The sequence below is a fragment of the Sprattus sprattus genome (genome assembly GCF_963457725.1).
Source record: "Sprattus sprattus genome assembly, chromosome: 3".
In the NCBI taxonomy this organism is placed as follows: domain Eukaryota; kingdom Metazoa; phylum Chordata; class Actinopteri; order Clupeiformes; family Clupeidae; genus Sprattus; species Sprattus sprattus.
Window position 1 is genome coordinate 4,594,469 of NC_137922.1, and position 14,260 is coordinate 4,608,728.

General features: G+C 42.8%; 1 protein-coding gene across 2 annotated transcripts in view; it reads left to right on the forward strand.

The window, feature by feature from the left end:
• Positions 1-717: 717 nt before the first annotated feature.
• The window catches only part of tpp2 (tripeptidyl peptidase 2), a 25,781-nt gene continuing 12,238 nt past the window's right edge, over positions 718-14,260 (forward strand). For both annotated transcript variants that reach the window (XM_080834444.1, XM_080834445.1), the window contains exons 1-16: positions 718-931; positions 4,661-4,789; positions 5,288-5,383; positions 5,642-5,746; positions 6,030-6,154; positions 6,470-6,633; positions 6,957-7,111; positions 7,973-8,049; positions 8,467-8,594; positions 8,835-9,083; positions 11,239-11,354; positions 11,501-11,672; positions 12,395-12,552; positions 12,992-13,068; positions 13,180-13,286; positions 13,969-14,123. In XM_080834444.1, coding sequence (XP_080690570.1) covers positions 767-931; positions 4,661-4,789; positions 5,288-5,383; positions 5,642-5,746; positions 6,030-6,154; positions 6,470-6,633; positions 6,957-7,111; positions 7,973-8,049; positions 8,467-8,594; positions 8,835-9,083; positions 11,239-11,354; positions 11,501-11,672; positions 12,395-12,552; positions 12,992-13,068; positions 13,180-13,286; positions 13,969-14,123 — 2,178 coding nt within the window. In that variant the 5' untranslated portion in view covers positions 718-766. The remainder of the gene's footprint in view (positions 932-4,660; positions 4,790-5,287; positions 5,384-5,641; positions 5,747-6,029; positions 6,155-6,469; positions 6,634-6,956; positions 7,112-7,972; positions 8,050-8,466; positions 8,595-8,834; positions 9,084-11,238; positions 11,355-11,500; positions 11,673-12,394; positions 12,553-12,991; positions 13,069-13,179; positions 13,287-13,968; positions 14,124-14,260) is intronic.

The window sequence follows — 14,260 nt, forward strand, 5'->3', positions numbered from 1 at the left end:
TATGTCTTATGAGACTGGAGTGCAAATGTACAAGTGTGCATAATGGAGATCAACTCTGTTCCTTTGTAACATTTGACGTCAACAGCATGTCCTCCAGTTCAAGTCAAGTCAAGCTTACCAATCTTCCAGTTCATTATAATAGGGGGTTACCGGCTGGGGGAACTCAAGTCACCAGAGGAATTCAGAAGTGTGGTGACATTTCACTTAGGGGGTGGCACCCTTTCCCCTCACCCTCACCACACACCCCTTCCAGCGTTGCCAAAAATGGTATAGTTTAGCCTACTCATGCTCATGTAGATCTATTCTATGTTCTATGTAACAAATCATCATATACACCCAAATGTGTAGCCGACGTGAAACCATGCAACAATAAATCGTAGATCTGCCCTTACAGTCAATAACTTTGCTTAATGTTTCAGTTTGTATTGTCATATTGCCTGACACCCATAAAACACATTTGCCCTCTGCAGAGACCAAAAACACTATCGCCCACTATGACCGCTTTAACCGGCAACATCAGTCCAATCCTGGCAGAGGTATATCACAACATTACCCATACCCTGCACATCGTTTGTAATAAAACGTTATTTATCAGCACGGCTCTGATCTGTGTACATTTAGCACTGCCACTAGTAATTACATATTCATACTGTAAAAAAAGATGTCCTGTTCCTTTAAAAATTCTCCCCAGTGTCTTGCAGTGTGTCCGTACCGGCGTTCCTGCTTCACTGGTTTAGCATTGTTTTTATCGTCATTTGGTCCGATCATGGCTTCTCACTCCATTGAAGAACCATTCCCTTTTCATGGGCTTCTTCCCAAAAAAGAGACCGGTTCTGCGTCTTTCCTTACAAGGTTTCCCGAATATGATGGAAGGGGTGTCCTTATCGCCATTCTCGACACCGGCGTGGACCCCGGGGCCCCGGGTATGCAGGTACAGCAAGATAGCTAATTCAAAACCGGTGCTTTCGCTCAATGTTAGCACTAGGCCACAGAAATGTTAACGTTAACCGATTCAATGGAACAGTTACAGAATTATCAGCTATAATCAGTTATAACATTATGTTACACATAATCATGTTCATCATGTGAAAGTGTCAAGAGTAACACCACGTTAGATAGCATGCCTACGTGAGCCATTTTTATACGATTGGTGTTCATGAGGGCACCAGTTAGCTTTTACTAGCTAGATAGCAAGTAGCTTTTAAGTTAGGTGTTCTGTGATGATTGCTAACAATAGTATGAGTAACGTTAAGCTAGCTAGCTAGCGTTAGGCAACTTTGGTTTAGTCGTGTTAGATATATATACGACCACGAGTCAAATATTGACTCTCAACAGCCGAAATAGTGGGGTTTAAACATGTTAATGCTGCGACAAGCTAACATCCCCAGCCTTCTTGTGACTATGAACAGCTTTGGGAATCATCATGGTCAGGTAGTCTGATAGCCAACGTAAATGGTCTCCACGTTCATTGGGGCAACTTTGTCTCAAACTCCTGTCAGCGCACTCTGTTGTAGTCGAGATGATGAACTATATCTACACATTTCTTGACACGTGGTTTCAGGGGCATACGTGTGAAGAAAGGAAAGGTTCACTGGAAAGTAGTAGTTAAAGGTTAGGTTAGCTGTGGGCCATTGAGTCAATAATACTTGTGTGCAGAGCCGCAGTTAGTGTGTTTCAGACATGCAGTTTCTGGCCAGTAGCATTCGAGGCGTGCGCATCCAGTGTATTGAGTAGTTATCGACCTTTTTATCGTTTCCAACTGATGATAAAACAATAAAAACAGAGAAGGAAAGTAATCGATTCGCCCCCTGGTGGTAGTGTTCCTATCGCTGGGCGAAATGAATGGGATTATCCATCTGTCATGGCTTCCATGACATATGTTTCGAGATAAATAAAAAAGCAGTCCCCCTACTCACAGGAAGAGCAAACATGAAGGACAACGGTACGCTACGGTGTGCAGGGCACGTGACTTGAGATGTAGTCCATTTATGAAACGAAAGGCGCAGTTTCACAATGTTAAAAGAAATGTAGGGGTGCACCCCATAACATTACCTGGAATGGAAATCATTGAACATTTAGTTGTAGAAGTTGCAGTCGTGGCTTTTTGTAATTATTATTATTTTTTTGTATAGTTACTCCAATTTTGTTGTACAGAGCAAGAAGATCTAAAAGTGTTACCCCAACTTTTATGGGATGGGTAACCTAAAGCAAAGTTAGCTAACATTTGATAGCTAGCAGGCTAATTGTAGGTTAATGTATGTTAACTTCACACACCTGACTGAAAGACTGAGGGCAGGCAGTTACACAGGAGGGAGACAACCCCTTTGTCTGTAACCTATTACATTCCCAACTTCCCAACCCTGCCGTATGTTACCAAAACTATGTACTAATGTTCAGTACTCAACAAATGATAGATATGACAATGATAAAAACTTCACTTAGAAGTTGCCATATCCCTCCATGCTTTATACTTCTCCTCTATCATTGCTTACACTGTTGACATTGTTCGTACATGTTGACATTTGAGGTCAGTAAGAGAGTTGTTACATTGACCATCTCTGCCACTGTTCAAAAAGTTGAACTGTTTTCAGCTGAAGCTACATGAGAAATGTTTTGAAAGTAGGTAGCAGTGCAAAAACCCGAGATTGGTGGACATAGGCTAGGCCCTAGGAATGCCTAGCCACTAGGGTGACCAGGCGTCCCTGGTTCCCGGAGACAGTTCCTGTCGTGTTTACATAGATAAAAACATTACACTGTTTTGGAGGTGTTTATGTGTCTGAACTGAAAATGTCCCTGGATTTTGTCTCAGAAATCTGGTCACCTTAACATAGGCTCTAAAGCAGGTTTAAGATCTTTCCAGAGCTGTTAACTGTTGTGCAGGCCCAAAAGTTTCAATTCATTTCATTTTGCTGTTGCACTGAACGGAACATTGTTGTAACTACATTTCAAAACAAACACCTCCCTTCAATGTCATCACGCTTAACCACTCACACTGGATGCTAATTGGTCCCTCAGAATGGCCATGGTTTCATCTCAGAATGGCCCATGGTTTAATCTTGAGAAAAATCAATTCCAGACCACAATCCAGGGGACGGAATCTCAATATTCCGAGTCCCCCTGGCATACTTTAGAACTAGTTTAAGTGGCACAAAACACACACAGCATTTAATTTGCGCAGCTAAGCGGAGACACTCACCTCACCAGGCTTTCACGCATATCACTTTTCCTAGGCAATATTTAATTTAGCCTACTCTGGTTTTGAATATGGGGAACCATTTGTGCGAAGGAAATCACCGGCAGATTGTCGCAGGACATTACTAGCACTGACAAGGCATGCATGCGTTGGTTGTCATACAAGTATTTTTATCATCGCGATGCAAATGCCATCTGTGTATAATAATATTCTGAATTCAAGTTCATGCTTGTGAAATGAATGCATTTATATGTGTATGATTGTGTGTTCAATTCATTGGGATGTGCATGTGGGCTATAGTGGTTCACGTTGCTGTGCTCACAATTTCGGAACAGCGGGCTGTCGGAATAATGGGCTTTCGGAACATTGCCATGGAACCATAATCCCTTTGATTTCGGTTGTTTGCCCCTTATGGACATTAAAGCTTTACTCTTCTCTCCTTCAATACCCATGATAACTTCACTATTTACATTTACCTCTGACAGTCACTCATTAATGTTAAAAACCAGCGTTGCATTGACTGACATCATTGTTTTTAACTTTTTGAGCTGCTTCATGTTCTCCCATATTGAAGAAACTGGTTCCATTGAAGTCACCTGGTTGCTCTGTTCTTTTTCTTTTTAGCTTTGGATAAAGCAGGTTTTTACATGTCCCTGGTCAAAACTCTTGCACTTCTTGTTGTGAAGGTAGAGAGCAGTCACCCCACTCGGCCTCGAACCTGGGTCTATGGGGTATGAAATCTGCAACTTACCAGGCTCATTTGTATGGCAGGCAGAGCACATAACACTCTGTCACACTGCACCTCCTAAATTTTGTAACTATCGGTCTCCATCAATCTGTCAATACATCACTGTTTACCTTGTGGGTAATATCATGCTAAAATTACATAGCTGGCTCACACGTTTTGTTTCAGTTACAATGACCGGGTTTTTACATTGCAAACTGTCTATTTCGGCCTTTATGTTGTCGTACAACATGTGGAGGGTGTGGCTGAGCAGTACAGCTGATAAATGATTGGCTGTTTGCATGTGTCACAGTACAGTATAATACAATTATGTGATTGGCTGTTTCTGAGTCAGGGAGGGAGCATTCTTGGGGGTAAATCATGCAAAGGACTTTTTGTATTCATTACGTGCTTTTCTGACGAATTTGCATGTAACCAGCCAAACGTATCAAAGCTTTTCTTAAAAAACAAATCTATAGAATTTCTAATTGCTATCGAGGAAGGGTCTATTGCGATCTGTATCACTATGTTCCTATTGCCCAGGCCTATTTTACACAGCAACATTTACAAGAAATGAACAGTCATTTTGATATCCCTAATACTGTGTATAATTACACATTCTGGATGGTGTTTAGTTATAATATTGTGTACAATGATATGCACATAAACAATTTCACAGGTGAATCTTGTGAGTGAAATGTATCTTGTGATTGCCCTAATCATGTATGTGTCCCTGCCCACAGACGACCACAGAGGGGAAACCCAAGGTAGTAGACATCATCGACACGACAGGCAGTGGGGATGTCAGTATGTCCACGGTAGTGGAGCCAAAAGATGGGGCACTGGTGGGCCTGTCAGGAAGAACACTTAAGGTGAGATTTCCCCCGTACATAACAGCAGACATCAAATACATGTGTTATAGGGCTATTACGCTCTAGTAGCTCAATGAACATGCTAATGATATAAATATATACCATATTCATTGTCAAATCTGGTTTGTGCTTGCTATCCTGCTAACACTGCTAATGTTAAGATTACTGTATCATTGACTAGCGGAATGTGACGTCAGGGTGACTCATTTCGATGACTGATTGGCAAATACTGATTTTGTGTCAGAAGGGGACGTTGTGTATTGAATTTGATTGGATAGAAATGTAAACCGATTTACATCATGTACATCTTTGAACCAATGATATGGGTAGAGTGCTACTGGTAGCTCATGGAGGAAGTTAGAGACCCCATATATAGACTAGCAAACAGCTAGCTTTGTATCATATAACATGGTATCATTTTGTATTAGGTATAGTTTTGTGGCAGAAAGTCCATGTATGTGATGTTGCTCTATCTGACATACAATTCTTTCCACACAGATCCCTTCTCTCTGGGTTAATCCATCGGAAAAGTATCACATAGGTATCAAGAATGGCTTTGACTTTTTCCCTAAAGCACTAAAAGAAAGAATACAGGTAATGTATGATGGCATATCATTCAACAACACCCCTGTATTTTTGATAACATTATCTCACAATTTGTCAATGAATGCTCTTTTTTAAATGAAGAATGTCCATAGTTTTTCTTATAAAATGCCTTTTTAACTTGGGGGTGTAGACTTTTTCTATCCTCTGTAACAGCATCTTGTTGGTTCCATTAGTCATTTTAGTATAATACCTGCTGTCAATTTCTCCAGTCTTGAAGAGTACATGTATGTCTTGTCTGTGTCACAGAAAGAACGAAAGGAGAAGATGTGGGACCCGGGACACAGAGCTGCCCAGGCAGAGGCTAGCCGTAGGATGGAGGAGTTTGATCAGGTCCACCCAAACCCTTCACAGGTAAGGAACACACACACACACACACACACACGCACACGCACACGCACACGCACACGCACACGCACACGCACACGCACACACACACACACACACACACACACACACACACACACACACACACACACACACACACACACACACACACACACACACACACACACACACACACACACACACACACACACACACACACACACACACACACACCTTATTATGACCGCCGCGCGACAGCAAACACACTGACAACCATGACTCATTCTGTGCCAAAACCTACTGCGTTTAGATGGAAAAACTTCAGAAGGAGGAGCTACAGGCCCAAGCTGAGCTATTGGCTACATTAGAGAAGAAATACAGTGACCCGGGTCCTGTGTACGACTGTGTGCTCTGGCATGATGGGGACACTTGGAGGTGAGTTCTTCTGTCAATATTATGATCCTGTTTAGTGCTCAGAAGTAGCATTTACAGCACAATGTCACCTGTGTGTTTCTGACATTGTGTCTACTTCATCTTTGGCTTCTCATGTTGATACGTTGTGTGTGCGTTTGCGTGCGTGTGTCCGTGTGCGTGTGCGTGTGCGTGTGCGTGTGCGTGTGTCCGTGTGCTTGTGCGCGTGTGCGTGTGCGTGTGCGTGTGCGTGTGCGTGTGCGTGTGCGTGTGTGTGTGTGTGTGTGTGTGTGTGTGTGTGTGTGTGTGTGTGTGTGTGTGTGTGTGTGCGCTCATCAGAGCTGTTGTAGATACAACAGAGAAGGGGGACCTGGCATCTTGTACAGTCTTGAGCTCCTATAGAGAACGGCAGGAGTTTGCTACTCTGGGTGATGCTGAGATGCTCAACTACTCCATCAACATCTATGATGAGGGGAACACGCTTTGCATCGTCACTAGTGGAGGTAAGCCTAGAACACTCCCATATCTGAGCCTTCACTATGAGCAGTGTGGATGGATGGACAGTTTGAACTGTGGGACAGATGGACAGTATGAGCTTTTACAAGCAAATCAAGGCATCGTGTTCCGTCTTCCCAAATGCATCAACAAAAAAATAAACATTTAAGATTTTCAGCCCGTCACTATCATGTAGTTGATTTCAGAGATGGGCCACATCAAAGTTATTTTCAAGTAAATTGTCTTTTTATTCTCTGTGTTTGAGGTGAATTGAATGTTGGCATTGCTAGGCCCCTGTAAATGTTAATGTTTACTTTTTGTGCTTGTCAAGGTGCTCATGGAACACACGTGGCAAGTATTGCAGCGGGGCACTTCCCTGAGGAGCCCGAGAGGAATGGCATCGCCCCTGGTGCCCAGATTCTTGCCCTGAAGATTGGGGACACCCGCCTCAGCACCATGGAGACAGGGACAGGCCTTATCCGTGCGGTACGTGCTGCGCTCATCACTAGGGTTGATTAATAATGCCTTATCCGTGCGGTATGTGCTGCGCTCATCACTAGGGTTGATTAATAATGCCTTATCCGTGCGGTACGTGCTGCGCTCATCACTAGGGTTGATTAATAATGCCTTATCCGTGCGGTACTTGCTGCGGTCATCACTAGGGTTGATTAATAATGCCTTATCCGTGCGGTATGTGCTGCGCTCATCACTAGGGTTGATTAATAATGCCTTATCCGTGCGGTACTTGCTGCGCTCATCACTAGGGTTGATTAATAATGCCTTATCCGTGCGGTACTTGCTGCGGTCATCACTAGGGTTGATTAATAATGCCTTATCCGTGCGGTATGTGCTGCGCTCATCACTAGGGTTGATTAATAATGCCTTATCCGTGCGGTACGTGCTGCGCTCATCACTAGGGTTGATTCATAACTCATAACTAAGATGCCTATGACTAGGTTAGATTCTCTAACTTTGATATGTATGTCATTACAGTGTAGTGCATTTATAGTGACAAACCAAATATTTCACAACCAAAACCATCATCATATACTGTCTCACCTGGGTTTTGCTCATGACCTTAGGTCTTGTTATAAAGCACAAAACCACTTGCTTACCATTATTTAACAATTTTCCAGCCCCTTCCTTGTAGAATTGTGCAGGATGTTAAACTCTATTCTGATGTCATCCAAATTGAAATTACAGCTCGTATGTAACACAGCAAAGAGATCCATAAAAGATTAAATGATGAGGTTGCATTGATAAATGATTATGAAATGCATCTGATTGGCAGAGAATGTCAATATTTTGAGTTTAACGTCATGGACATGTTTATGTTTTGTGCCACAGATGATTGAGGTGATCAACTATAAGTGTGACTTGGTGAATTACAGCTACGGTGAAGCCACACACTGGCCCAACCAAGGGTGAGAGTCACCATATTATTCGAACTGTTCTGAAGTCTTAATCCAAGAGTACAATCATCTGATCAGGCCTCCAATGCTTGTGACATGGCATTGAAACCATCACAGATAGACAAAGCCCCAGGGAAACTTCCTGCTGAACAATAGATAGTGTAATGTTGTCAGAGTCAGGTTAGGTATTTCAAAGGTTTTTAACATTTTTAAATATGTATGTGTTATGTAATGTATTTATAGCTAACTATTTCTTTATAAACTCTTTAACGTTTCTAACAAAGCATGATTTTTAAAAATGTTTTGGGTTTCAGGAGGATCTGCCATGTTTGTAGTCTTAATGTCCATGTGATGTGCTCTGGGTTTCAGGAGGATCTGCCATGTTTGTAGTCTTAATGTCCATGTGATGTGATGTGATTTGGGTTTCAGGAGGATCTGTGAGGTGATCAATGAGGCTGTGCAGAAGCATAATGTGCTGTTTGTGTCGAGTGCTGGAAACAACGGACCGTGTCTGTCCACGGTGGGCTGTCCAGGGGGAACCACCAACTCTGTCATCGGTCAGTTCAATCATGTCTCAGAGCAACTAACCAACACACATGTTTTTACAAATCTATAAAATACATCTTCTTCTGCTTAATCAGCACCAACCAGGATTCAGGATGTGAGATATGTATGCTTTCACATGAATGATAAAGGTTGCTTTAACAGTTCAGTTTCAATATTGACAGCTCCTTGGGCTGTTAAGACTTCCATATGGAAATCTTTAATGTGGTGTGTTTGTCTCCTGAAACCTGTAGGTGTGGGAGCGTACGTCACGCCCGACATGATGGTGGCTGAGTACTCTCTGAGGGAAAAGCTCCCACCCAACCAGTACACGTGGTCTTCCCGTGGGCCCAGCACTGACGGAGGCCTTGGAGTCAGCATCAGTGCCCCAGGTGGCGCTATAGCCTCTGTCCCCAACTGGACCCTGCGTGGGACCCAGCTCATGAACGGAACCTCCATGTCGTCTCCCAATGCCTGTGGTGGCATTGCTCTTGTGCTGTCAGGTAACATGAAACATCTGATTTCTCTAGTTGGGTGACAGGTTTACAACGTTTAGTAGTATGTGCTTCTCATGATTTTGGTGGACTATTCTAAATGACCCTTATTCCACTGACTATTGGTTGCATTAGAAACAATGGCCCAGGCTGGAAAGGTTTTGGGTGATTGCTTATATAATGTGTAGGATGTACATATCATTTGCCTTTAACAGCCCTGACTGGATTGGCATAAATACTTGGTTGTAAAACTGAATTCATGGTTAAACTTGGCTTGGATAGCATGGAGTCAGATATGATCCAATGGAATGACAAGTGGAAAAGTCCTGTCCTTCCTGTTAGAGAGGTATCATGTTTGGGCATAACATAGAGCTGCTAGCCTGGATGCCAGACCGAACTTAGCCCCGCCCACAACATTTGAGGTCTGGAAGTTCGGTCTGGCACTGCTCCGTTGGGGAGAAATTATCAGAAGGCAGGATTCTGCCGGACCAATCAAATTGTCAAGGCGGGCTTTATATGATGATGGACAGATGATCAACCGTAATGTAATCAACTACCTCACCAACGCTTGGTGCTGGAGAAGTTTTCAACAAGCATGGCTGCCACTGGAGAGCTAAAATTTGGGGATTCAAGACTGTTTTAGAAGACATTGACAGCACATTCATTTTGAAAGAATAACAGAGAAACGCGATCAAGCATTTGTCGATCGATAAAATATGTTTTTACCGTCCTTCCTACGGGTTCCGGTAAAAGTTTAATGTATCAGCTGGCCCCGTCGTGATACCACGTTGCTCTGATTGGTTCTAGGTATATCCAATTGAGAGAAGAGGCATTCTGACTAGAATTATGAGTATGACATCGTCAGGCTTTAGAGCTGCCGAAGTGCAATAAAATGAATTACAAGATCGCTTACATCATTCTGTTTACCCTTGTGTTCAGGTATTGCTGAATATTATGGTGTGTTGATAGATTCTGTGTACAGAAGGGAGAAGTGATTATGACATGCTACTTTGCAAATCCCATTGCATTTTGATTAAATCATTATTTTTGTGATGGTCATTTTTGTATCTTTTACAATGTAAATGTACTCATGGGGTATATGTTCAGCTGTTTGTTGCTAAACTGTTTGTTGAGAGTTTATAATGAGAGTCACAATAGTGTGACCTGTGTTGTGAGAAGTTCAGTCCCACATTGGACTAACCCACACGCTCAGATAATGGAAGGGTGTTCTACTGAGCAGGCTGAAACCCATGGATACAAGTTTCTATTGCCTCTCTCTTAAGGCACGGGACAGCTGTGTGCCTATTGCTATAGTTTTAGTTTTTGACCATCTTAGACTTTCATGTCAATTTGCCAAATACATTCTGAATTTAACTGTTGCTTGGCAACAAATCCAGGCAAATTAATAGAATGACGGAAAGGTACAGAGACGAACAATAGTTTCACATTTCCCAAAAAACTGTACTATCACTCCGTCACAGGGCTAAAGCCTGCAGTGATCTGCCTAAGCTAAGGCTCAACCATAGAGTTAGAAATGAATCACATGGGCTCAACAGTAGGCTAGGATATGCTAGTTTGGCAACAAGAGAAAGTAAACTCAAGACAGGGCTTTTGCCATAGCGATCATCCATCGTCATGACAATGTGAGTGGAAATAAATGTTTTCTCATAGGAAAGATATTGTCATTGTATAAATTAGATTTACAATTCAGCGCATATAAGTATGTCAACTGTGGTAAAAGTGGGATCATAGATTTAAGGGCACAGGGGTTGAGGTGTAATGGTGGCATTACCACCTTGGTGTGCCTACTTTTCTGTTAACGGATGCCATGATGTCCATCATCCCCTTCATAACGTACACAATTTTCATTCCATTTGCTTTTCATTCATGGCTATGGTTGCTTCTACCACCGCAGAACTTACACCATTACATTGAGTTCTAATTGACTGTGTGATGAATGTTTTTTATTTGTACTAAATAGCATTTCCTGTGTGTGTGTGTGTGTGTGTGTGTGTGTGTGTGTGTGTGTGTGTGTGTGTGTGTGTGTGTGTGTGTGTGTGTGTGTGTGTGTGTGTGTGTGTGTGTGTGTGTGTGTGTGTGTGTGTGTGTGTGTGTGTGTGTGTGTGTGTGTGTGTGTGTGTGTGTGTGTGTGGTGTGTGTGTAGGTTTGAAGCAGAATGGCATTCGCCCCTCAGTAGCAGCTGTGAGACGAGCTTTAGAGAATACTGCCCTGAAGGTTGATGACATTGAGGCCTTTGCACAGGGACATGGCATCATTCAGGCAAGTCTGCTTTCACTCTGGAAGTGTCAGGTGTATTCCATATGTGAAGACAATTACACATCTATCTATCTATTCAATATTTTGGAGTAAGATCACAATAAAATATCAAAGTAATAATAGGATAAACCATGTGCATATATCTACAGGTGGACAAAGCATTTGACTACCTCATTCAGCATGCTTCTCTGCCTACCCACAATCTGGGATTCGCCATTTCTGTGGGATCGCAGCGTGGCATTTACCTCAGGGACCTTGTCCAAGTGACCACGCCCTATGACCACAGTGTGGGCATTGAACCAGTCTTCCCTGAGAACACAGGTACGTTACATCCACACCTGTTCAAATGCATACTCTTGATCCTTTACATACTCACCTGTCCAAATGCATACTCTAGAGCCTTTACATACTCACCTGGCCAAATGCACACTCTTGATCCTTTACATCCACACCTGTCCAAATGCATACTCTAGATCCTTTACATACTCACCTGTCCAAATGCATACTCTTGATCCTTTACATACACACCTGTCCAAATGCACACTCTTGATCCTTTACATCCACACCTGTCCAAATGCATACTCTAGATCCTTTACATACTCACCTGTCCTAATGCATACTCTAGATCCTTTAGAATTAGATACACACCTGTCCTAATGCATACTCTAGATCCTTTAGAATTAGATACACACCTGTCCTAATGCATACTCTAGATCCTTTAGAATTAGATACACACCTGTCCTAATGCATACTCTAGATCCTTTAGAATTAGATACACACCTGTCCTAATGCATACTCTAGATCCTTTACATCCATAAATGGTCCTCAGAGCCACATTGTTGATGACAGATGATGCTGAGATTTACAACCTCTTTCTCATTGTAGTAGAGAGAGCATCATTTAGTGTATCAATGTGCTTGTGAGATTCTGAGCTCTGACATTGATTGGTCTTGCCTTCTGTAGTAGAGAGAGAGCATCATTGAGTGTATCAATGTGCTTGTGAGATTCTGAGCTCTGACATTGATTGGTCTTGTCTCCCGTAGAAAACTCACTGCGCATCTCCCTCCAGCTGCACCTAGCGCTCACCTGCAATGCATCCTGGGTCCATTGCCCCTCACACCTGGAGCTGATGAATCAGTGTCGTCATGTCAACGTGCGTGTGGACCCCCAGGGGCTGAGGGAGGGACTGCACTACACCGAGGTAGGCCTGAAGATTAACAGACATTTGAACTGTTCTTTTCAACTAAGATTAGAAGGTTTGACTCCTCAGTATAACTCGAATAATGGACATTATAAAAAATAAAAATGATCATAATAGTGTCGGGCACAAGGTTCATAAAGTTTCTTTGGCCACATATTGACCACTATCGGTCCCCTTTTGATTTGTGAAATGCCATATTAAGTGTGATTTGTGAAATGCAATATTAAGTGTGATTTGTGAAATGCCATATTAAAGTGGGATTTGTGTCAAAATGTCAACTTGGCTTTGCTCTGGAGCATCCTAGGAGGTTGACTCTCTGCACTTTGTACATTGAATGTGTTTTTTGTGAGGTATAGCAAACCTGTATTTTTTCCTGTGTAAATGCAGTACGTGTATTTTTGTTAGTGTTTTTGAAATTTGTATACGTTTTCCCTTGTAGGTGTGTGGATATGACACAACAGCCCAAAGCGCAGGCCCTATCTTCAGAGTACCTATCACAGTTATAATCCCTGCAAAGTAAGATTGAAGGTTTATGTCTATGCATGATTCAAAATAGAACCCATTTTGTGAGGGAAATCCAATCTGTTGTCTGTTGTTTTATAACTTCTGTATGTTTGTCTGATGTAGAGTCCCTAATGGCCATGGTCCAGAGATGTCTTTCCCTGATGTCCACTTCAAACCCGGCCAGATCCGCCGTCACTTCATCACGGTCCCTCAGGGGGCCTCCTGGGCAGGTGTGTGTGTGTGTAGATAGAGCCTATGGGGAAAGAAACGGCTTACTAATCAGGAGAAATCCCCATACCTTTGGAGTGCTGTCATCATTAGGATTGCATTTGGATATGCATGCTTGCCATCAATAACAGGAGAAGAGTTCTGACTCTGTTGCCATGGCATAGCTGTGTGAGTAGGCTAACGGTGCAGATCCATTCAAGCGATCTGGGCGACCCCATGCATTTCAACGGGAGCCAGCTCCATTGTGACGTAGACCAGCGATCTGAGCGACGCGACTGATGAAAATTCGAACATGCTCAAATGTATGCAAATGAGGAGCGATTTTTCTCGTCTTTGACGGTTTGAAAAATCACTAGTCCAGTCTATTTCCACACGCTACACCACGCCCACTCAAAGCAATGGAATTTGATCGCGTCGCTCAGATCGCTTGAATGGATCTGCACCGTAAGGGTTCTTAAGCCCTGGGCCTAGCAGCAACTATTGGCCAAAAACAGCGCTGTGTTTTTCCCTCCCATGGAACTGTGACGGGTTATTTCTTTACTGTTAATTAAGAGAACACTGTTGTCAAACATATAGGCAACTTTTTGCCCGTCTAAAAAATGTAATAAGTAGATAAGTGAGCAGTGTTCTGAGTATGGAGATGGGCTTGGTATATGCATCTGATCCCTTTTCCCTCCTCTGCAGAGATCACGCTAACATCCCACTCGGGTGACGTGTCGTCTAAGTTTGTTCTGCACGCCGTGCACCTGGTCAAGCAGAGAGCCTACAGGGCCAATGAGTTCTACAAGTTCTCCTCTCTGCTGGAGAAGGGCTCTCTCACTGAAGCTTTCCCCGTGCTGGTATGCAAACACAAATGATTTTTTCATGGTGGTACTTGTAAGAAAATATATATATTCTTATGTGTATTTGTGGTTGTGTGTGTGTGTGTGTGTATTTGTGGTTGTGTGTGTGTGTGTGTGTGTGTGTGGTTGTGTGT